General features: G+C 46.9%; 1 protein-coding gene across 2 annotated transcripts in view; it reads right to left on the bottom strand.

Annotated features, from left to right (window-relative positions):
- The window catches only part of MTMR14 (myotubularin related protein 14), an 84,434-nt gene that overhangs the window by 39,874 nt on the left and 21,851 nt on the right, over positions 1 to 22,709 (bottom strand). For both annotated transcript variants that reach the window (XM_035106897.3, XM_035106895.3), the window contains exons 7-13: positions 22,455 to 22,528; positions 18,605 to 18,675; positions 14,950 to 15,024; positions 5,011 to 5,077; positions 3,555 to 3,640; positions 2,237 to 2,313; positions 1,268 to 1,304 (exon numbers count right to left, since the gene is read on the bottom strand). In XM_035106897.3, the coding sequence (XP_034962788.3) occupies positions 1,268 to 1,304; positions 2,237 to 2,313; positions 3,555 to 3,640; positions 5,011 to 5,077; positions 14,950 to 15,024; positions 18,605 to 18,675; positions 22,455 to 22,528 (487 nt within the window). The remainder of the gene's footprint in view (positions 1 to 1,267; positions 1,305 to 2,236; positions 2,314 to 3,554; positions 3,641 to 5,010; positions 5,078 to 14,949; positions 15,025 to 18,604; positions 18,676 to 22,454; positions 22,529 to 22,709) is intronic.

Here is a 22,709-nt window from a genome sequence, read left to right on the forward strand (position 1 = left end):
GGCCATCGCCACCACACAAGCCTAGCAAGACCCCCCTCATAAGCCAACACTTCTGGGGTTTCCAGGGGTCTCCTGCTGGCCAGGCCTGAGTGCTGCTTGTCAGAAGGCAAAAAAACACAAAGGGACGGAACTGACATTAATCAAGAGGAGACCTGGCTATGGAAAGGTGTTGCACATGTGCAAGTCAAGATGACCGGAAGATCTAGGGCAGGCACCCCTAAACTGCGGCCCTCCAGATGTTTTGGCCTACAACTCCCATGATCCCTAGCTAACAGGACCAGTGGTAAGGGATGATGGGAATTGTAGTCCAAAACATCTGGAGGGCCAAAGTTTGGGGATGCCTGATCTAGGGACCCACAGAGTTACAAATCTCTTTGGCATCCTGGAATTTAAACGAACAATTCATGGCACAGGGGTTTTATCTGAAGAGGAAGAACCATCCAAGGACGATTAGGCAGCCACCCTTGCACTCAGTGGCCAATGCAGCCAAATTTCAGTCAAACATCCTACCAACCTGTGGGAAGCCCATAAAGCAAGACATGAATGCCACGAGCATTTCCCCGTTTGTGATCTCTAGCAACCAGTACTCGTTATGACCTAACCTTATCCACCACTCGTTTGCCCAACACTCTTTTTACAGAGCCATCCAAGTTGGCAGACATTGTTAAATCTTGGGGTGGTGCATCCCGCAGTTTTAACTAAGGCACAGGGCAAAGCAGTGCTTCCTTTTTTTCCTGTGCTGAATCGCCATCATCCAGCTTCAGGGGTTAATTCTGGCTTCAACTGATTATCATAGCTGTCAAGTTTTCCCTTTTCTCGCGAGGAAGCCTATTCAGCATAAGGGAATTTCCCTTAAAAAAAAGGGAGAACTTGACAGCTATGCAGATTATGAGAGAGGGAGAAAAGCTTCTATCCACTTTCTCTACGTTGCAGAAGGAGGAAAAACCATCTATCCACTTTCTCTACGCTGCTATCATGCCTAATTTACTTGCCTTTTTGCTCCCCAAACGCTGCACCGTTCGACGCCTACTGCCTACAGGCTTGCTGGAGGTTTCTGCTCTGGGCCATTGTGGGAAGCTGTTTGGCTTCCCGTGGCACAGGATGCAAATGTTTAAGCTTATCCTGCTAAAATTTCGGGCGCAGATAAGACCTGCGCACCTCCGGCTACTGTTCCCTCACCCCACCCCCTCCCTGCCAGGGCGGAGTCCCCCCATGGGACGCTGACATCACTGCCTCTCTTTTGCCGGCCCCCGCCAGCAACACTCACCTCCTCCCCTTTGCTGAGTCGATCCACTAGCATGTGCCTGCAAGAGAAAGAGGGAAACCGAGTAGCGTTCAAACTCAAGAGCAAGCAAGGAAACAGAGGGTGGAAGTCTGTTTCTCCATTGCCCACCCAATGCTTCTCCAGACTGTCCAGGATGACCAGAATTCACACAAGAGGGGAGGACCTTGAGACAGGCTTAGCTTTGAGCTTTCCTTCCCTTGCTAGCTGGGAAGTAGGTTGGACTGAAGGTCTCCTGGCAAACAGGTTCCGATTTGCCAATGCTGGATTTGCTGGTCGCATAATCCCAAACTAATCTGGGAAGGACAGGGCTTTGAATGGCAGCTTTAAGTTACACTAATAATAATAATAATTTATTATTTATACCCCGCCCATCTGGCTGAGTTTCTCCAGCCACTCTGGGCGGCTTCCAACAGAACATTCAAATGCAACAATCTATTAAACATTAAAAGCTTCCCTAAACAGGGCTGCCTTCAGATGTCTTCTAAAAGTCTGGTAGTTGTTTTTCTCTTTGACATCCGGTCGGAGGGGGTTCCACAGGGCAGGTGCCTCTACCGAAAGCAGGCCCTCTGCTTGGTTCCCTGTAACTTGGCTTCTCGTAGTGAGGGAACCGCCAGAAGGCCCTCTGCACTGGACCTCAGTGTCCGGGCAGAACAATGGGGGTGGAGACGCTCCTTCTATCTGCATGGTCTTGGGACACCAGAGATGCCCTTCTCTGATCAGTGCCCCAGTACACAGATTATCACTCACAGCTGTAGGCTGGGTGCACAGGTGCAACTGTGTGCGAGGGTCTCTATACGCTCACCTGCAAAACAAATGGCTGGTGCAGTGTAGGGAGCCCCCGCCCTCAAATTCAAATGAGTTAAGGGAAACTGCATTGATCAAATCTGAAGCTGGCCCTACTGTTTCCTCCCCGGTTCTAGCCAAGGCAGCTCTAGCATCCAGCATGCTTACCCAAAGAGGAACCAGTCATAGGCCACAGTCAGATAAAGGATCTCCGCAGGTTCCAGGGACGCATGGATCAGCCCATCCTAAGGAGCAAAAGACTGACAATACATCACAAATGACAATGACATTCTGTCCTGCATTTCCCCCTGCAGTCGCGCGGAAGAGAGACCCAAACAGGTTATAAGCCAAAGCACTGTGTTCCTATGACTGAGAAATGGTTTCTTGTCAACGCAATGAAGCTATGCCAGCTCTTCTCTCCAAAGCTATGTCATATGCAATCGAGACACAGGGGAGCTCCAGATTGAAAGCAGTTTTCAAAAAGCAAGCTTCTCGTCCTCAGTGTTATACGAGAAGAAAAGCCATGACATTTTACAAACACCATGGGACAAATTTGACACCCAGAGTTCTTAAGAGGCACCCCCTCTTTTTTTGCTCCTTCTCCGCCCTTCCTGTCACCTCTCATTCAAGAGATTTCCCCCCTGCATTTCCTGACATCCCAGTTTTATCATCAAATGAAAATTATGCAAATGCAATAGACTCAATGCACTTTTGCTTCAGCGAACATAATTTGCTCCTGCTGCGGAACAAGGAACGGTAACGAAGAATAAGGGATGTGGATCAAGGAATTTAGTTTTTGGAGAGAGAGAGGGAGAGAGAGAGAGATTCTGGCCTCTAAGGTCACAGGGAAGGGAGGAGTAAAAGTTTCAGTTATACACAGCCTAGAAACCAAAATGGGAGAGAATATTAAGTTTAAGGATTTCGGGGGTCCACAGCGGGGGACCCTTCACCTGAAAATAAAGGTCACACAAACCAAGCCAAGTGATTCCCTTGCCAGTCTGGAGGTACCAGCAAATGCTTGACCTCACTTCCTTCCCTGCCCCTCTGGAATTAGCTCTGTATGGAGGCTCTAGCAGACAAGTGCAAGTGCAAGATTTTAATTCAGTGCAACTCAAGTTGTCCCATATCCTCCAGCCCCCTCTGTCCCCAAAGGCAGCCCTAATTGTTCCACAAACCCCCATCTTCTTCCCCAATCGAATAGCGGGGCAAGGTGTCCTCAGTTCTGAAAGCTGCTGCCTCTTCTAACCGTACCAGCAATGCAGAAAGCGCCCCATGTAATTTAACATGCTGAACGTTGTGTTTTCTATTAGCAGATTCGCGCATTTGAAGAAGAAAGCGGGGGAAAGCATCACTGCAAGAACCACAGATGTTGCAAATCCAGTTACGAATGAAAAGCGACCGCCCCCTCTCCACCCACCCTGCCCCCGTCCTGGCTGCACCCCTTGGCGACTGCCTCGCCTACTGAAACATGCCCATTGGTACTCACAGCCCACAGGGAGAGGCGCAGGAGGGAGATGAAGAGAGGCGTCCTGTCCCAGCCGGATATACAGTGTATCAGGAGCCCACTGTCATCTGCGCTGAGCCAGCAGGAAGGCAAAGGAAAAGGCGGGAGGGGAAAAGGCTGTGTTAGTTGCATGGCATTCAGGATGAAAAGCCCCCCGGGGCACCAAGGGCTCCGCTAGCCCCCCAGGGGATGCAATGGCATATGGCAGGCCAGATGCACAAGGCACAGCGTTCTCCAGGGACGGGCTCCGCAAGGCAGGCAACAAGAGACTATATGAAGCTTGGGGGACGGAGGAAAGGAAACAGCAGAAACACCCACTGAAAATTTACTGAGTTAGTCCTGTGGATTTAAATACTGTAGGTCTCCACTATGAGTAAAATTCAGCCAAATACAGGTGAAACTCGGAAAATTAGAATATCGTCGAAAAGTGCATTTATTTCAGTAATGCAACTTAAAAGGTGAAACCAATATATAAGATAGATGCATGACATGCAAAGCAAGATATGTGAAGCCTTTATTTGTTGTAATTGTAATTATTTGTCGTTAGGCGGGTCAATTATAAGTGGAATGCAATCAATGAAATGTAATAGCAATGTTTATTTTTGTTTTATTACTGTGGAATCTCCAAAAGAAAGCATTTGTAAAAAAATAAAAGAAAAATAATAAATAATAAGTTGCAATACTGAAATAAATGCACTTTTCGACAATATTCTAATTTTCCGAGTTTCACCTGTAACTGCCCTGTATATTCAGCCCTGGTGAGCGAATCAAGAGGTGTCAGATGGGGAGGCAAGTCGGCTACAGGGGCAGAGCTCGCAACCGGCATCTCAAATCTCACCGAGCAAAGCGAAATGAGAGGCCTCTGAAAATATACAGAGTGGCTGCGTCCAAAAGTCTCAACCACAGAAGTTTCACGAGAGCTTTCTTGGGAGACATGCAGGGTGCACTGTGCAAAAGGAGGCCAGAGGCGACAGAGCCCTTCATAAGGTCAAATGCTTAGGGAGAAGCACTATGCAGCCCCCCCCCCCCCCCGGCCACTCTCTACTCACACATCTCTCACACGCTCAGATTATTGAAGGGGATGCCAATATTTAAGTCTAGGACAGGCATCCCCAAACTGCGGCCCTCCAGACGTTTTGGCCTACAACTCCCATGATCCCTAGCTAACAGGACCAGTGGTCGGGGGAAGATGGGAATTGTAGTCCAAAACATCTGGAGGGCCGAAGTTTGGGGATGCCTGGTCTAGAAGCCCAACCCTCAATTCCCCTGCTTTTAGCCATGAGGTTTCTTCAAAACTCTCTCTCTCACTCTCTCTCTCACTCTCTCTCTCTCTCTCACACACACACACGGTAGTTTTCTAAAGTAGTCAAATAAGCCATCCCAAAAAGGTACCCTCCCCGCATTTCCCACCTTCTCCATAACAAGAAGAGAACCTCACCGTCACCATTAATAATGGAGATCAGGAGCTTCAGGTAGTTCTGTGTCTGTTGCACCAGGTCCCAGCTCTGCAGGGGAGGGGAGGGCAATACAATAAGTGAGAAAGAGAGGATAGAGGAAAAAAGAGAACAGATGAAATAAAGTGATGCGTATTGGAGCATCTTTGCAATCCTGCTCAACACTCATTACCTGGACCACTTAACCCGCATTTTATTACCTGTGCTAACCTGCTTCGTTTCTACATTTTGTTCCCCCATGAAGAGGCAAGTTAGGGAGGACTGGCATGCAAGTAAGAAGTGGGAGACTGCAGAGCCGCCTTTAATTTGCAGGAAACCATTTCTCTGCAGCAGCTCTCATAGAGCCCTGCATGGAAGATGTGCATCTTAAGCTCTCTGTTCTTAGGGGCAGACTCTTAAACCTCTCCACTTGCCAAGTACCCCAAACGAAATTTACAATGCACTCTTACTACAACAACAGCAACCACCATCTTCACCCATGGGATCACAAGGGAAAGAAGGCTGCATGCTCTCTAGGTCACAACGCAAACGTTAAGGGGGGAAAGGGCTACTTTGGGAAAGGCAGAGGCTCTGGTGGGCACATGCATCTGCAAGACCTAGAAAAGGACCCCCTGTTTTCATTTTGAAAGAAAGATGGAAATGTTTCTGGTCTCCGTGGTAGTGAAGCCAACTGGTTTCTGCAGGAGGCTCAGGAACTAGAACAGGGGTCGGCAAACTAAGCCCGTGGGCCAGATCAGGCCCACTTGCCTTCAGGATCTGGCCCGCGGACTGTTCATGGATTGACGTGGGGATTCTGTTCATTCGTGCTGTGCCATTCCTCCCCCCCTGCACCATTCCATTCCCCCCTCCTCCCTCCCTCCCATCTCCTGGCTTCACCCCGGCCTGCCTAGAGGAGGAAGGGGGCTGGGCTGAGCTGGCTGAGTGCCATTTTAAGCAGCCCCTCTCCAGAGACAGCCCTTTTGCACCACTGATCCTCCCTCCACCACCGCCGCCCTGGTGCTCCTGTGGCCCAGAGAGCGGATCGGATGAGCTCGCTCTGCCTACCCACGAGAAGCAGCAGCGGTGGTGGTGGTGGTGGCAGCCCCAGGGAAGGTAAGCACAGCTGCTGGGGCTGAGGATGGGGGGTGGGGAGGAGAATTACTTGCCCCCCTCGCCTCTTCTTCCAGCTCCTCCCCCCCCCCCGGTGCTGCTTCTCCGGCCCACCACAAGGTCTGAGGGACAGTGGACTGGCCTGCAGCTAAAAAAAAATGCCGACCCCTGAACTAGAACGTACACAAACAGGCCTTCTCTTCTCTTCCCTGTGCTCCCTCTAAAAGAACATGCTACACCACCCTTTTCCTTGTCCAAAACCACGCAGAGCCCTGCATGTTGCAACTTTAGTCAGGTTTGCACGACTGTAACCCTATAAATCTTTCAGATTAGAGCTCCCATCAGCTCCAGTCAACACGGCCGAAAAGTGAGGGATGATGGAAGCTGGAGTCCAACACCATTTAGAGAGCCCCAGGGTGGAGGGAGGCTGGGCTTAAGTACATTCAAGAAAAGGGAAGGAGAGAAAAGTAATCAAGTAGTGGCGGTAGCGGATTTTGTATTTAAGGTTGTATTAAGCTGGGCTGAAGTACAGCGATGTGCCCAAGCCTTGATAGCTCAGCTGGTTAGAGTGTGGTACTGATGACGCCAAGGTTGCAGGTTCAATCCCCATATGGGGCAGCTGCATTTTCCTGCACTGCAAGGGGGCTGGACTAGATCATCCTGAGGGTCCCTTCCGACTCGATGATCCTATATCTGAGCAGGGACCTATCCTGCAAGTTCGACAATCTACTTAGTAGATTGCCACACAATGCTGCAACTCTTGGTCCAGCTGCAACATCAGTTAAATTGGGACGTTTGGATTTGAAGCAAAGCATGGAACGCTTGCGTAACTGGGGTTTGGTTTTTTTTAAGTACCCCAAAAGAAATTTGGAAACAAACTTCAGAATGCAGTGGGAGGAGAAGGAAACAGAGCTCTAATTTCTGACTCATTACTCAATTGTTCAGGAGAATTTGGTTCCTACAGAATCACAGAGTGCATTCAGGACCCCCTAAAGTAAAGAACTGTTATAGCCCAGCAGCGGAGCGCATTCTGAAACATTGATTAGAGTCTATGAACGCCCTGCTGCGTCCCGACCCACTTCAGCAAGTGACCCCCCCCCAAAAAAAAATTGGGGAAGCTCAGTCCATGAGCTCTTCACAGCGGAAAACAGATACAGTGTGTGAATAACAGGAGGGCCTTGGAATGGGCAGGAGAAGGGAAAACCGCTACCCTCCAAGGAACAGCACCCTCCCTGAGTAATTGGGGTGGCTGGGCCAGAAATTTCACAATGCGCTGGTCTCGGAACGACCCCACCGAGCTGCCTGCAGAGTCCTAACCCACTTTCAGCAACTGGCATGGGATTGGCTCAACAAGATCCCAAGGACAGCAAGTCAGGAGGGAGAGGCGTCTTCACGCCCCCACGGATGTTATCAGGCAGTGTCTGTCCCCCCGCCTCCTCCCCACCCCCAAGATCCTGTCATGTATAACTCAGAGGTGACTCGAGAGAGCTAGAAGACAAACACAACAGGGATCAATCAAACTTTGGGAATGAAGAACGGCTGCTTTGGTCAAAGACTAGAAAGGGCATCCTCTCTCACCCAATTTGCATCACACTCGGTGACTGTGGAGAGCGAGACACACGCACAGACAGATTCTAGTGGTGATGGGCTGGGCTGGTAAAGAATGGCACAACTCGGAATCCACCATACAAGTTTATATCCTGGAGGTTAGCGCTTTTGGAAAACTTTCCACTGCAATTCTCTAGTGGTTGGGGTTACGGCAATGCACTATATGTGGGGCTGCCCTTTAGGCGGACACGGAAGCTGGAGCTAACGCAAAATGCAGCGGCTCATCTGCTCACTGGGAACAGCGATCCCACATTACCCCTCTGCTGGAATAATTCCACAGGCTGCCAATCAGCTACCAGGTTAAGTTCAAGGTGCTAGTTTTGGTGCATAAAGCCTTATGTGGCTTGGGGCCAGGTTAGCCTCCCCCCCCCCAACCTGGAGCCCTGGACTGACTCCAGCTACAAAAGCTGAGCCCGCTGAACAGATTTCTTAAGCCAGGGTATTGTTTAGGAGTTTCCGTTGAGTTTTTGTTGTTGCTGCTGCTGCTACTGGTATTAATTCATTTTACCTTTATTCCTAGATCTTATTATGACTTATGTGGAAACTGTGGTATAGCTTTTGCTGTGTTTTCCTTATTGCCTAGGACTACTTTTGTTGTTGGCAATGATGCAATCATGTTGTAAGCTGCAATTGAGCGTGGGTCTTACATACGATGATGAGACTCAAAAGGTATTTTCAGCTTTTATATACCCAACCAATCATGGTGGCAGATACCCTTTGAAACTCCCCCACTCTTAGCTGCCAAGTATCCCGTTTTTCACGGGAAACCCCCGGATTTTAATCCGTTTCCCGCTGTTCTCCCGAATGGAGAAAAATCCCAGAAATCCCCTGGATTTCCTACCTGTCAGGGAACCTCCATTTTGGGTGCTGCTCTGCCCATGTGTGGGCCCCGGAAATAGGGCAGAGCGACACTGGAAGTTGCTTCTACGCATGCCCGGTGGCCATCTTGGTGGTGGCCGCATGGCGGCGGCCGTCACCAAGATGGCCGCCGCCATGCAGCCACCACCAAGATGGCCACCGGGCATGCGTAGAAGCAACTTCCGGTGCCCACACATGGGCAGAGCGGCCCCGGAAGTTGCTTCTACGCAACTTCTGGTGCCGCGCTGCTGCTGATCCTGCATTTTTCAGCGGGAGACTTGGCAGGTATGCCCCCACTCCCAACACTCCCTTTTTCAAATACAGCTGTACCTTGGTTGTCGAACGGAATCTGATCCAGAAATCCGTTCGACTTCTGAAAACGTTCGACAACCAAGGCGCAGCTTCCGATCGGCTGCAGGAGCTTACTGCACTCAATCAGAAGCCGCGGAAGCAGCTCCAAACATTCGGCTTCTGAAAAACGTTTGAAAACCGGAACACTCACTTCTGGGTTTGAGGCGTTTGGGAGCCGGAACGTTCGACTCGCAAGACATTCGGCAACCAAGGTATGACTGTAGCCTTCTAAATGGATGTCTTTATCTCACTTGGTCTCTGTACTGCACCTGAATTGATTTTATGTATGTGCTGTTGCTATAAACTGTTTTTTCCAGGGTGGATAAAAATCAATGATTTTTTTAAAAAAATCAAAAAAATCGGATTTTTTTGATTTAAATCGGATTTTTTTGATTTAAATCGATTTTTTTGATTTAAATTGGTTTTTTTTTAATAAAATGCTTTTTGAGGAAAACATATTACCATCCAAAGGTTATTCCATCATGAAATAAAGATTAGTTTTTTAATTTTGTAGTATAAGGTTGTATATGTTTAATTTTGGGGGTAAATAAATTCCATTAATCCATTCACAATGTCATGCTCTTCCAGAGGTTTTTGTAAGATTATTGGGCAGTTTCTCTGCCTACAAGATATTATCACAGGTACTTGGTTTACTTTTGCAGTTCTCAAAACTGAATTTGACTCAACAGAGATCACATGCCTCTTCTTCACAGCAAAAATGTTATAACATGAACAGAGTTGAGAAAAAGACCTTAATCCTATTGTTCTACAAACCTATGAATACAGAAACAGCCCCTCCAGTGTTAAGTTTCAAGAAGTTCAGTGAATAGAATAGAAACAATATTTTTCTAATTGTTTGGAGTGGACAGTATTTAAGTTTTTCATGTGTAGGCTGGGCTGACAGTCTAAGTTTCTTAAAATATATATATATTGTTTTTGTTTAGCCAAATTAGTTAACAAACATGGATGTTTGTTTAAGCAAATAACATTTGCTGAAATGTTATTGTTTCAGTTGAATAAATCTATTTAAATTGTTATTATTAAGGTAATGATTATTTTTCTCCTTCCTAAGTACAACAGTAAAGTTGTCCAAATATGAATGATTAACCTATTAAACTGGGGATAAAAAAAACTAATATCATAGAATCATAGAATCATAGAGTTGGAAGAGACCACAAGGGCCATCCAGTCCAACCCCCTGCCAAGCAGGAAACACCATCAAAGCATTCCTGACAGATGGCTGTCAAGCCTCTGCTTAAAGACCTCCAAAGAATATGAAAAGTTGTTATTCTAAAAATCTTCATCTACTTGCATATTAAAGTTATACCAGCAAGAATTAGTCTTTATGATTTAAATCAACTATGATTTAAATCAAGCCTTACTGACTAGTGATTTAAATCGTGATTTAAATCGTGATTTAAATCAGTTTGATTTAAATCAAATCCACCCTGGTTTTTTCTATAATAAACTTACTCATACAGGTTTTTGTTCTATTGCAAATCGCTTTGGGATTCCTCATGGGAAGCAGTTTATAAATTAAATGAATGATAATAACAGCACTCATGGCTACGGCAAAAAGGGGGGGGGAATGGGGGCAGCACATTTGCACTAACAAGGTACCTAAGGCAGAAATCTCTTTACAGCCTGCTTCCTTGCCCCACTAATATAGATCCCTGTGGTGCTACTGCTTCAGGTTTGACCAAGCCTTTAAGAAAAAGTGCCTCTTACGCTAATAGGCTTCCTTGGGCTCAATTGTGAACTGCCCTGAGATCTTGTGATGAAAGGCGGTATTATAAATAAAGATAAATAACAACAGTAATAATACAGGCACTGGCAATTAGCATCTGTAGCACTCTGATCAGACTCGGGCAACTTCTGCCATTTAAGTTTTCCACAATTCCAGCTATTAATGATAAATTAACATGTGCCGTTAAGGGAAGACGAGGAATACTCAGGAGAAATGATTTTGAGGAGATATGGAAGGTGTTTGCAGAATTTGTACTGTTAAAACGGAAAAGGGTCAAACCATTGCAAGCCGTGTTGAAAATTTGGGAGGTTGGATAGTTACAATGGAATGGTCTCGGAGGTGGGAGGCACATTTTTATTCTTGTTTATTTATGATTATTACTTTGTCAAATTTACTTGACAAAGTAATAATCATACTTGATTTACTTTCTTAAGGAAATCAGCCCTGAGTGCTCACTGGAAGGACAGATCGTGAAGCTGAGGCTCCAATACTTTGGCCACCTCACGAGAAGAGAAGACTCCATGGAAAAGACCCTGATCTTGGGAAAGATGGAGGGCACAAGGAGAAGGGGACGACAGAGGACGAGATGGTTGGACAGTGTTCTCGAAGCCAACAACATGAGTCTGACCAAACTGTGGGAGGCAGTGGAAGGCAGGAGTGCCTGGCGTGCTCTGGTTCATGGGGTCACGAAGAGTCGGACACGACTAAACAACAAACAACTTTGTCCACACACAAAAAAAAAAATAGGGGGAAGAAGTTTCCCACAATTCCCCCAGAGCAATACTATTTTAGGGACGCAATACTATTTTAGGAATTTGAATGGTGGAAGCTGCAAAGCACTGATCAATGCTCTAGAAAAAGGGGGCTCGGGACAGGTGGATCCTCAGAAGTCACCCTAGACCGCCACATAAGACATATTACTGGCCATCCATATTATTGGCCATTCATTTCCCACAAATTCTCTCAACGTCTCCACAATTCAGCTCTAAACAAATTCACGTTCTGCATAGCAGGGTTTCCTTTTGTTTTTAACAACCTGTAGATGCCAATCAAGAGCATCTCAGGTTGGTGGGCGGGGACTGAAGGCCTAACCTGCCACAGGAACAGGTGGGCTATCTCCTCTCCCGCACCAAGTTGCAAGCGCCAACCGTCTGCTGAGGAATCAAAAGAAAATGACTGACATTCCGCCACGAAGCTCTCGCCGGCAAGGATGTGCCTCAAAAATGCAATTAACGGCAAGCCACGCTTGGCAGAATTGAGGTGAAATTGCAGGGCACCAGCAGAACGCTGCAGGCCGTTGCTTTGTTGTCAGCAGATTTTCAGCACAGGGCAGAGACACTACCCTGCATGTGTTGAATGTTACAGCGAATGTTATTTTTAAGGAAGTCACCTACGAGAGGTGGGGGACACAGTCCACCTAGCCTTGTAACGGCCTAGTCAGTTCCAGGCCCTCTCTTGTTTCTCTTCAAAGAAGACGCATGCTGTTCCTGTTCTGGGACATGGTGGCGCTCACACCTGCTTTAGCATGTGTCTTTGGGTGGAAGCATGTACAGTGGTGCCTCGCTAGATGAATTTAATTTGTTCCACGGGTCTTTTCTTATAACGAAAAATTCGTCTAGCGAATCCCATAGGAATGCATTGGTTTTTTTTGCCCATAGGAACGCATTAATTGAATTTCGATGCATTCCTATTGGAAACCGCGATTCGCTAGACGAATTTTTCATAAAACGAATTCGTCTAGTGAGGCAACCTCCGTTCGAAAATTCCTTTCGTTAAGCGGAAATTTCGGTAAGCAGGGCATTCGTTAAGCGAGGCACCACTGTATCTTGAAAACTCTTTAAGGCTAAGTAGGGAAGTCCTGCTTCAGAAGATAGGACTAGGACAGAAATAAAGAGAACCTTGATTCCAACCGTAAATGTTGTGTGTGTTAAAAGGAAGTGGGTGGGAAAGGGCTGGTGAGAAATACTTGGTTTAGGCATGGGAGGGAATGCAGAATGAGATCTTCGAAGACAGGCAAAAGGGTGCAAGTGAGCAACAAAAATGCCCTGGTACTTCAAGCCTGTTTCAGAACAACACATGCGGAAATTGTGTTTGTGAGAGAGTGAGAGGCAGACAGACAGACAGGATCCTCCGAAAAGTTTTCTCAAGCCTGTTTCCCAGAAGGCAGTGCAGGATGGAATCACAACTATTCAGGCACGTTTGTTGCTCTATAACAGAGCGGTCCCACCTTTCATACCAAGTGGGCCGCAAGAGTACTGTACTTCGACACAGAAGCCGCCACACACTTAATTCAATTCCCATAACGTGAATTAAAGTTCACTACTCACAAGCACAGGAGTGCTCAGAAAAGCATTCTCCCAATGCTGTCCAGATGACAGCAAGCAAAACGCGGGGTCATGCCAGATCTCCATCTCTTTGGGTGGAGCAGAACCGTTTCCTCTCCACACACATACAAGTTTCGGGCCACATCTGAGAAAGCTTCTCAAGTGCGCCTCCCCCTCTGACCTACACGCCTGTTATATACATACACAGAATGGCTTCAGCTTAATCCACACAAGGGAATTGAAAAAACCACTTATTTATGCAGGCTTTTAATGGAATGCTGCTCTCTGATAACATGCTCTTCCATCGTGAGCCTGTTTTCGCCGCGTTTTGCAATTAAAGAGGTGCCGCTCTGTGTTTTGAGGCACTTGAAACTTTTTAACAGGGTTATTTATACATTCCTGATTTAGAGTCCCGTTTTGTACCGGTTTTTCTGCTGTCGGTTTTTGTTTGTTTGAAAAGTGCCTTTTGTTTGTTTGAAAGGTAGCACATAAATTGTTTTAACAGTATTATTTTTATTTATCATCATCATCATTATTATTATGACATGCTATTCATACATTTTTTAAGAAGTACCATAAGCACTTTGGATATAAACTACTTGTCAGGAAAGTAGGCTGCAAATTTACCCTGGAAATGTTTGTCCCGGCTTGAAAGAGTACACCTGCGTACCTCTGAATACCATGGGCTTGGGACGTGCCAAGAGAAGAGCTATTCCCTTTGTGCCTTGTGTGTACTTTTCTGGGGGTTCACTATTGTAAACAGAGTGCTACACTGGAAGTAGCCTCTCTCTGGTCCAGCAGGGCTCCTTCTTAAGTGGACTCACTGCTGTTTCTACCCCAATCGGCTCAGAAAATGGCTAGAAAGGACAATGAAGTTTTGCAACTGAAGGAAGCCAAGCAGGGCTAGCTACCTGGGTGGGAGACTGCCCGAGAACCAAGAATTAAACTGTTCTCAGCTCCAGAGAGAAAAAGCAGGTAAGGTGAAGTTATTATGATGGTAGGCTCATAAGGTTATTGGGACAGGGTGGTGGCGCTCAACTCAGATACTGACCGTGAAGGTAAAGGGACCCCTGACCATTAGGTCCAGTCATGACCGACTCTGGGGTTGTGGCGCTCATCTCGCGTTATTGGCCGAGGGAGCCAGCGTATAGCTTCCAGGTCATGTGGCCAGAATGACAAAGCTGCTTCTGGTGAACCAGAGCAGCGCACGGAAACACCGTTTACCTTCCCACCGCAGTGGTACCTATTTATCTACTTGCACTTTGACGTGCTTTCGAAGTGCTAGGTTGGCAGGAGCTGGGACCGAGCAACGGGAGCTCACCCCATCGCAGGGATTCGAACTGCCGACCTTCTGATCGGCAAGCCCTAGGCTCTGTGGTTTAACCCACAGCGCCACCCGCGTCCCTTTTCAAATGTGCATGCTGTTTACAACCATCACCAACTTTCCCCCCCAGGAGTCCACAGATCACCTCTGGAAACTCTTACGTGGAACAATTACTGAAGCATCATGTCTTTGTTGATTTCCGTAGAACTTTCCCGCAAAATTGTGCCCAAAATGGTTCTCAACGTACCACGTGGAAAAGGATTGTAATTCAAAAACTTACTAGAGTTCATCGTTAACACCAGAAATAAACTAACTGAATTAAGTAGCTTTCAGTAAACAGGAAAGAGAATCACATCAACACAAACACAGAACATTAGCCATACAAAACATCCTCGTGAGTTTATGGTAGTATACCTCAAACTTGGGCCCCCACAGTTGTTGCTGGACTACAAATCCAATCATCCCTAGCTAGTAGGACCAGTGGTCAGGGGTGATGGGAGTTGTAGTCCAACACAGCTGGGGGTCCAAGTTTCAGAAACACTGGTTATGGTGTAAGACATTATGCCCCGTCTACCATCCAGGGATCAGGGGAAAACTTGGTTCTTGCGACCTGCCATCTTACCTGATACTCACTCCAGTCAATGTTCAACCGCTCGGTAAGAGAGACTGGGATGCTGAGAGGAGCATCAACATGATCCTGCAAAGAAAGAGGCACAAGGTCCATCAGGGGTAGGATGATGTGATGGAGGATGTACTATAAATCCTTTACTACAAACAGGTCTGTGTATTTTACTCCTCTATTCCTCTCATCTAAAGCTTAGCTTTGGGTCCAAGACTTTCAGCCCAAGCAGATTTGCTCGTGATTAAGTCCCTATGAATTCAGGGGGAATGTGCTCCCAAGGCCACTTGCAGCCTTAGCTGTATCCTGGTGTATCATTTACTTATTTCATTTATACCTCTTGCCTGATACAAATGGGACTTCCCATTTTATCTTCAGAAAAACCCTGTTAAGATAAGGTTAGGTTGAGAGACAGTGGGTGGCTCCAGGTACCTCCTGAAGATTCGTACCTGGGTAGCATTTGAACTCAGGTCTTCCCAGTCCTAGTATGATGTTACAGCCGATACACTATGCTGGCTGTCTCACGCCAGTTGTCATTGTAAGCCAAGATATCCATTTCCCCCAATGACTTCTCTATGCATCTCAACGACTTTCCCAGGCACTGAATTTTTCTCATCACCTAAATTGAGAATGGCCAGTTGCTTCCCACTCCTCCCATGGTCATCAATCCAGCCCTGGAGAAATTTTGACAGTCCTACAAAATTTAAAATGAGGTAGGGTCAAAAGTTCAACTCAGTTCCACATATACAAAGCAGTGTTTTCAGATTTTTTTAAAATAACACATTAACATCGCCTTCCTGTCCCTCGTTTGTTTACACACGGGAAACATTTTTAAGTGTACAGTGCCAAGCCTAACAACATGTATCTCATTCCTGAGAAGCCCCAATGACTAGATGGCACAGGCTTTATTATGGTACCTGCACTACTTCTACATTAATAGACATATAGTGCTCTAATCATGAGAAGCAGGAGTTCTGCTATGTACTGCACTATTCTGGCTAATCATTGGCAGTAATCTACCCTGTTCTGGGCACATTTTAAGGAAGGCACTGACACACTGAAGCATGCCCAGAGTTGGAAGACCAGGATGTCTAGAAACAAGGTCTTATGAGAAACATTTGAAAGATCTGGGTATGTTTAGCCTGGAGAAGCAAAGATTAAGAGGAAACATGTTCATCTTCAAATATCTGAAGGGCTGTCTTCAGGCTTCCATCTTTCCTATTTCATTCTGTCTTTTTCTGGGTCTCTGCCCCAGTCAGCATTCCGTGTCCACTGAGCATGCTCAGTCCCCAGAAGATGGTGCAAATTTGTTTTCCCGTAGAACAAATGGCTGGAGTCTGCAGGGAAGGAGATTTCGGCTAAGCACTAGAAGCTTCCTCCTGGTAAAAGGTGTTCGACAGTTGGACAAAGGCTGGCTTACGAAGTGTCTAGCTTTTCCTTCAACAGATCTATCTATCTATTAAGATGACCCCCAAGGTCCCGCTCAGCTCCACACGTCTCTGAAAAAGCCAGTTTGTGTAGCAAAATATGCCCTTCTGCCCCTCCCAAGACCAGCCTGGTGTGTGGGGGGAAACATCATTGGCTGCCTAGAATACAGAAGCTGGCAATCCCTGCCTAAGTTAATGGCCCCGTTTCTCCACAATTAAGCGGCTTTCAAAGCCTTCCTCCTGAGCTGCGAATCCTGATTTATAGTGGTTCATAAGTGCTGAGGAAAACCACTGTGGAGTGTGGCATTGCACGCCTGGTAGCTTTCACAGCGACCGTATTTTACCTGCGTTACGTCTTCCTGTTGCGAACCGCGTTACTGTGGCGTCTTTTTCTATGGGAGGAAACGAGCCTCTCGGCTGAGTGCTTCCAAAAGGATTTCTCAGAGAGGACCGTCTGAGCAGCAGCGGGGATGGGGAAGGAGAGAAGCAGCAAATCCCCAAACTGCTGCAGAGTCTCGGCCCTCTTGTGGCTGCAAGTGCGAAGGTGGGGCTGTCTGCGACGGTGCCGCCAAGATCGGCAATCACCTGAACAGACACTCTCTGACTTTCAGGAAAATAGCACCGAGGTTCATCTGCCCCGGGAACACCGCCCTCTGACCTGACAGCTCCTTCCGCCCATTCCCTGGTGAATGAAATGAATCTTTTTAACTGCTCAGGGACAACCTCTACACCAATCTGAGCCTTCTCAGGTTTGTGTAGCCAAAACAGATGCACAAAATCAGCAAGGAAAATCCTAAGGGGGAGAACCCTCCCCCCCCATAAAAAAAGCCCAATAATCCCTTAATAGCTCAAGTATCATGGAATACTTGATACATCACCTTGCCTACAAAGGTCTGTATAGTTAAAGCTATGGTTTTCCCAGTAGTGATATATGGAAGTGAGAGCTGGACCAAAAAGAAGGCTGATCGCCAAAGAATTGATGCTTTTGAATTATGGTGCTGGAGGAGACTCTTGAGAGTCCCATGGACTGCAAGAAGATCAAACCTATCCATTCTTAAGGAAATCAGCCCTGAGTGCTCACTGGAAGGACAGATCCTGAAGCTGAGGCTCCAATACTTTGGCCACCTCATGAGAAGAGATGGTTGGACAGTGTTCTCGAAGCTACGAACATGAGTCTGACCAAACTGCGGGAGGCAGTGGAAGACAGGAGTGCCTGGCGTGCTATGGTCCATGGGGTCACGAAGAGTCGGACAAGACTAAACGACTAAACAACAACAACATCATGGAATGTTGAGGTGGGAGGTGATAACTAGAAAGGGAAGAACACACTGGAATAGCTAACAGGAGGACACAGAAACACAGACATATGCAAAGGGTCAAATGAACCATCTTACTGTCTGGATAGCTTCACAATGGACTACCCCTCACCATTTTATTTTTAAGAAAAAGGGGGCACAAAACAGCCCACTGAGCATGTTCATCAGGCACAGAATGCTGATTTATCTGTTGAATTACCTGCTTGTTGAGGAGAGGACCCAGGGAGGGAAGGGATGGAATAGGGCAGGCACCCCCAAACTCAGCCCTCCAGATGTTTAGGGACTACAATCCCCATCATCCCTGACCACTGGGGTCCTGTTAGCTAGGAATCATGGGAGTTGTAGTCCCAAAACATCTGGAGGGCAGAGTTTGGGGATGCCTGGAATAGGGAATATGGAAACCTGAATTGCAGTGACCCCCTACTTGTACATACTAATGGGTAACTCATTCGCCAAGTTACAATCCTTATGTAGCCAAAGCATAACTATCCACATACAAGAGGGCTTGGGGGGAGGGGGGAACCCCTGGGCACTGCAAATGTGTGCAAAAAACTGAGCCCCACTCCCCAAAAGGAGAACCCAAAAGAACCCAGTGCTCAGTGGCCACAGAAACCAAGTGTTTGGGGCCCTTAGAAGTGAAAAGGAAATGGAGGAGCCTGGGAAAGCTGTAAACCCCCCTTGTTTCACATTCCAGGGTTGAGTCCTAGCACTGGGAACAGATGCCTGGGCTGGACTCTGGCGCAAAAATTAAGCCCGCGAAAAGATTCCGGTGACTACGTAGAAACAAACACCAGGTCTCTGCTCCCAAGGTTGGTTCGCAAACAGCTTGGGCCATCGGCAAAAACCAAGAGCCCTGGAAAAAGTTTATCTTGGAACAGCTCCGCGGCAAGTCTCCTTCATGGCCTGCCCCCGTACCTGCTTCCAGTTAAAAACAAGCCCTTCCGCCCGGTAGCCCCGCTCTTTGTACTCCTTGAAAAATTCACAGCCTGCATGAAGAGAAAAAGGAGAGGGTGAGAGGGAATCCGTGAGTGAACGTGCACAGGGTAGTATCCAGACTTGACTTCCCACTCAGCAGGGTGGATTTGATTTAAATCAAATCAATTTAAATCACTAATCAGTAATACTTGATTTAAACCATATATTTTGTTACAGAAAGACTCATTCTTGCTGGTAAAATCTTAATATTTACAACCAGATGAAGTTTTCATTTTTGGAATAATAAATTTTCAAAGTAGTTTTTACAGCTATATCAAAAATTACTGATTTGGTTATACTATTAGAAATACATAGACAGATAATTATGAAATGATTGTGAGGTTTAATAAGTGAACTGTTTATATTCGGACTTTTCCGCTGTACTTTACTGGAAGGAGAAAAATAATCATTCCCTTAATAACAATTTAAGCAATTTATTTAACTAAAGCAATAACATTATAGCATATGTATCCATATGTTTGTTAAACTTAAAAATAAATAAAAAATTAGACTGAGTTTTAGTACACATGAAAAACTTATTTCCTGATAAATAGCCTTTGTAACCTAAATAGAAAACTATCTTTAGAAAGATTTTTCCTCCAGAAGCATTTTATTTTTAAAATACAATTTAAATTTTTAAAAAAATCCATTAAAAAAACAAAAAACAAAAAAGCCATTGATTTTTATCCACCCTGCCACTCAGCCACTTCTGAGTTAGAGGGAGGATATACTCTGTCTCTCCTCCAGAATAGAGTCCAGAACAAGCAGTGCGTTAAGGGCTAGAGCTGGGTGCTGGGTCAAAAGAGGTCAGACAAGCAGTCAGCCTGGTTTGCAGCAACTAGGCTGCAAACCATCGCCGCCGCCGCCACCACTCCAAGGGGTCACAGGAGGCTCAACGGCAAGCAAGGAAGCAGGGACTGGCAGCCCTCTCCAGGCAGCAGGCAAGGAACCTGAAACCAGCCAAGGGAACGTGCTCTCAAACTCTGCCCCAGTGAGTGCATTTCATGCATCAGCACATGGCTCTCATCTACCCGCTTCCACACACCCCACCCCGCCCCCCAAAGCTGGTTCGAAAAAGAGAGAGATTCTTGAAACGGTGTTTGCTGGCAAGGGAGAAGCCTGAAATCCCCTCGCCTGGAATAGCTGGCAGTGAAGAGGAGGAGGCCACAGGGCAGGGAACACGGTTCGGGACACATTGGTTCTTCAAACCATGTTTTAAAGCATTTGTTCCTTAACAGTTTGTATTCCACAACAGAAATATTCACGCCTGCAAAGCGATATGCATGCCCAGAGGTTATTTGTATGTAGCTGTCAGAGAAGGTTGCGGCTACTCATGAGTAAAGACGCTCCACTCCGTCGTTTCTTTCAGAGTTTTATTGTGCATACTATTTACAGTGCAGGAGTATCGGGCGACATGACTGCTCAGTCCGTATCAGAACCTCGCAATGGCTATATATAAAAGGATGTCATATAGAGGAGGGAGAAAGGTTGTTTTCTGATGCTCCAGAGAAGCGGACACAAAGCAATGGATTCAAACTACAAGAAAGAAGATTCCACCTAAACATTAGGAAGAACAGTAAGAGCTGTTCGGCAGTGGAATTTGCTATCAAGGAGTGTGGTGGAGTCTCCTTTGGGGGTCTTTAAGCAGAGGCTTGACAGGCATATGTCAAGAATGCTTGGATGGTGTTTCCTGCTTGGCAGGGGGTTGGACTGAATGGCCCTTGTGGTCTCTTCCAACTCTATGATTCTATGATTCTAATGGCTTCTTCCTGGTCTTCGCCCAGCATAAGAGCCTGGGGACCCCAAAACGCCGCCCCCTTGCCCTACGGGTCGTAGCGCGCCTCAATCCAGGCGTCGGGGAAAACGGCCGCCCTGTGTCCAATGGCTGTCTCAGCTCCTCCTCCCCTAGTTCTCCCTCAAGAGTGGTGCAATGGCTCTGTAGCATACGACAGCCCTCTCTCCACTCCGCTCACTTCCTCTCCTCTGACTCGCTACTAGTGCTGACACTGGGTGATGAGCTGGTGAAAATGATGGGTGGGGGCTCTCTGTAAGGAGACCCCCTGACAGCCATATGAAAATGTCTTCGGGTTCCTTTGGGAAGAAGGACCGGGTGTCTGTTTTTAATCATCATCATCATAATAAATTTGTTTGTTTGTTTGTTTGACTTATGCCCCACTTTTTTCTCCCAAGGAGCTGAAGGTGGTGTACAGAGTTCTTCCCTTCATTTAATTCCCACAACAATCCTGCGAGGTAGGTTCGGGTAGCTTAGGGCTGAGCGGTAGGTAATGACTGGGCCCAAGGTCACCCAGTGAGTTTCATGACTAGTGGGCATCTGAACGCGGGTTCTTAACCACAACAGTCTCTCAGAATGAGAGTGCAGCTCCTCTCCAACCATGCCATACATTTAAAGAACTCCTTTGCCACTTTAACAGTCACGTCTTCCTCCAAAGAACCCTGGGAACTGTAGGTTCTTAAGGGTGCTAACCTTGCAAGTCCCCAGCTCACTCTTGAACAAACTGCAGTGCCCGAGATCCTCCAGGGCTGCTGAAAGTGGTTTAAATGTTTCGAGTGGATGTGACTTTAAGCTAGGCTATATGAAGCATACTGGGCATGCCAAACTGGGACAAGGTTTGGGCCAGTTGCGATTAGAGCATCATGCCGCTTCAATTCAAAATGGATTCTCATATAAATATATATGTATGTATGTATGTATGTATGTATGTATGTGTGTGTGTATGTATGTACGTACACACACACACAAAAAAGGCACTTCCTAGATTGGTTTGAGAAGCCTTCAAAAACTTTAATAAAAAAACAACCTTGGCAATTACAGAGCCATGTTCTGGTGGTGACAATTCACCCATGGCTTGATGCAACCTTAATTGGAACACTCCCAGTGTGGGTCCCCCATCCATTAGAAGATGTTGAGCACCTAAGCATGTGCTCATCCCCCCCCCACGTAATGCCTCTCGAGGAACATCCCACAGCATTTCAAGACTTTGCAGAGTTTCCAGGTCAGCACCTGCTTGCCGTGAGTTTCTTCGCAGTTTCCTAGCAGCAGAAACCCAGGCTTGGAAATAGCAGGGAGGGGAGGGGGAGCCTGAGTTCCAGCATGGCGGGTAAGTGGCGTTGCCAAATTCAAGGACGCATCCTTCCTGCAGTCACCCATTATCCCGGCATGCGACATCCATTTGCAGCAACATCCATTTTGATGCGCTACTGGCTACCGGTACGTTCCCGGGGGGGGGGAGGGTTGTGGGAGTGGGAGCGTGGAAGGGCAACACAGACCCAGTCTAAAAGCTACGGGAAGAGACAACAGACTCTGACTGAGGAGCCTTATATTTCCAGAGTTTTCTCCCAAAAGACTAAAGAGTTCCTCCATCCAGAGATAAGCAGGGACTACTACGGTACCTCTGATAAGAGACTGTGCAATTCTTGAAATATGTTGGGTGCAATAAAGAAACTGGAACACTTTTGTAAATGAAAGAGGTGATTTTATTCCGCACCCCTTAAGAGTTTTGCCTCCTTGGATATTGGAGGTGCTCCTATTTGACTGTGGGAGAAACCACTCATTCTGCCCTCTTCCCAGTAGGAAACCTTTCCCCAACCTAACGGTCCTCAAGGTGTTTTGAACCACAACTCCCATCAGACCCAGGGCCAGACATACTGCATTGGGCTGGGGCTGTTGAGAGGTGTAGGCCAAAACATCTGGAAGGAACCAGGCTGGGGAAGGCTGCACTAGACAGCCGTGCGGAATTGCTGCTCATCCCCCAGAACGCTTCCTTCCTACCTGGGTACGGGATGGAGAGGAGGGTGAAGTCTGCATAGCGCTGTGCTTTATCCACCTTCTCGGAAGACGTCACGCTGAGGAAGGAAAACGGAGAAATGCACGACACATGTGTGAAGCTGGCTGGCATAGTGTGGCAACCGTGGGCCAACCTCAACAAAGTCAGCCCAGTTTCGCCTGCTGCTCCCCACCCCCCCACCCTGAATAATCTCAGCATTTCACCAACATGTTTTAAGTTTACAGAGAATAACTGCACAT

This window comes from Zootoca vivipara, chromosome 2 (assembly GCF_965207765.1).
Source record: "Zootoca vivipara chromosome 2, rZooViv2.hap1.1, whole genome shotgun sequence".
Taxonomy (NCBI): Eukaryota; Metazoa; Chordata; class Lepidosauria; order Squamata; family Lacertidae; genus Zootoca; species Zootoca vivipara.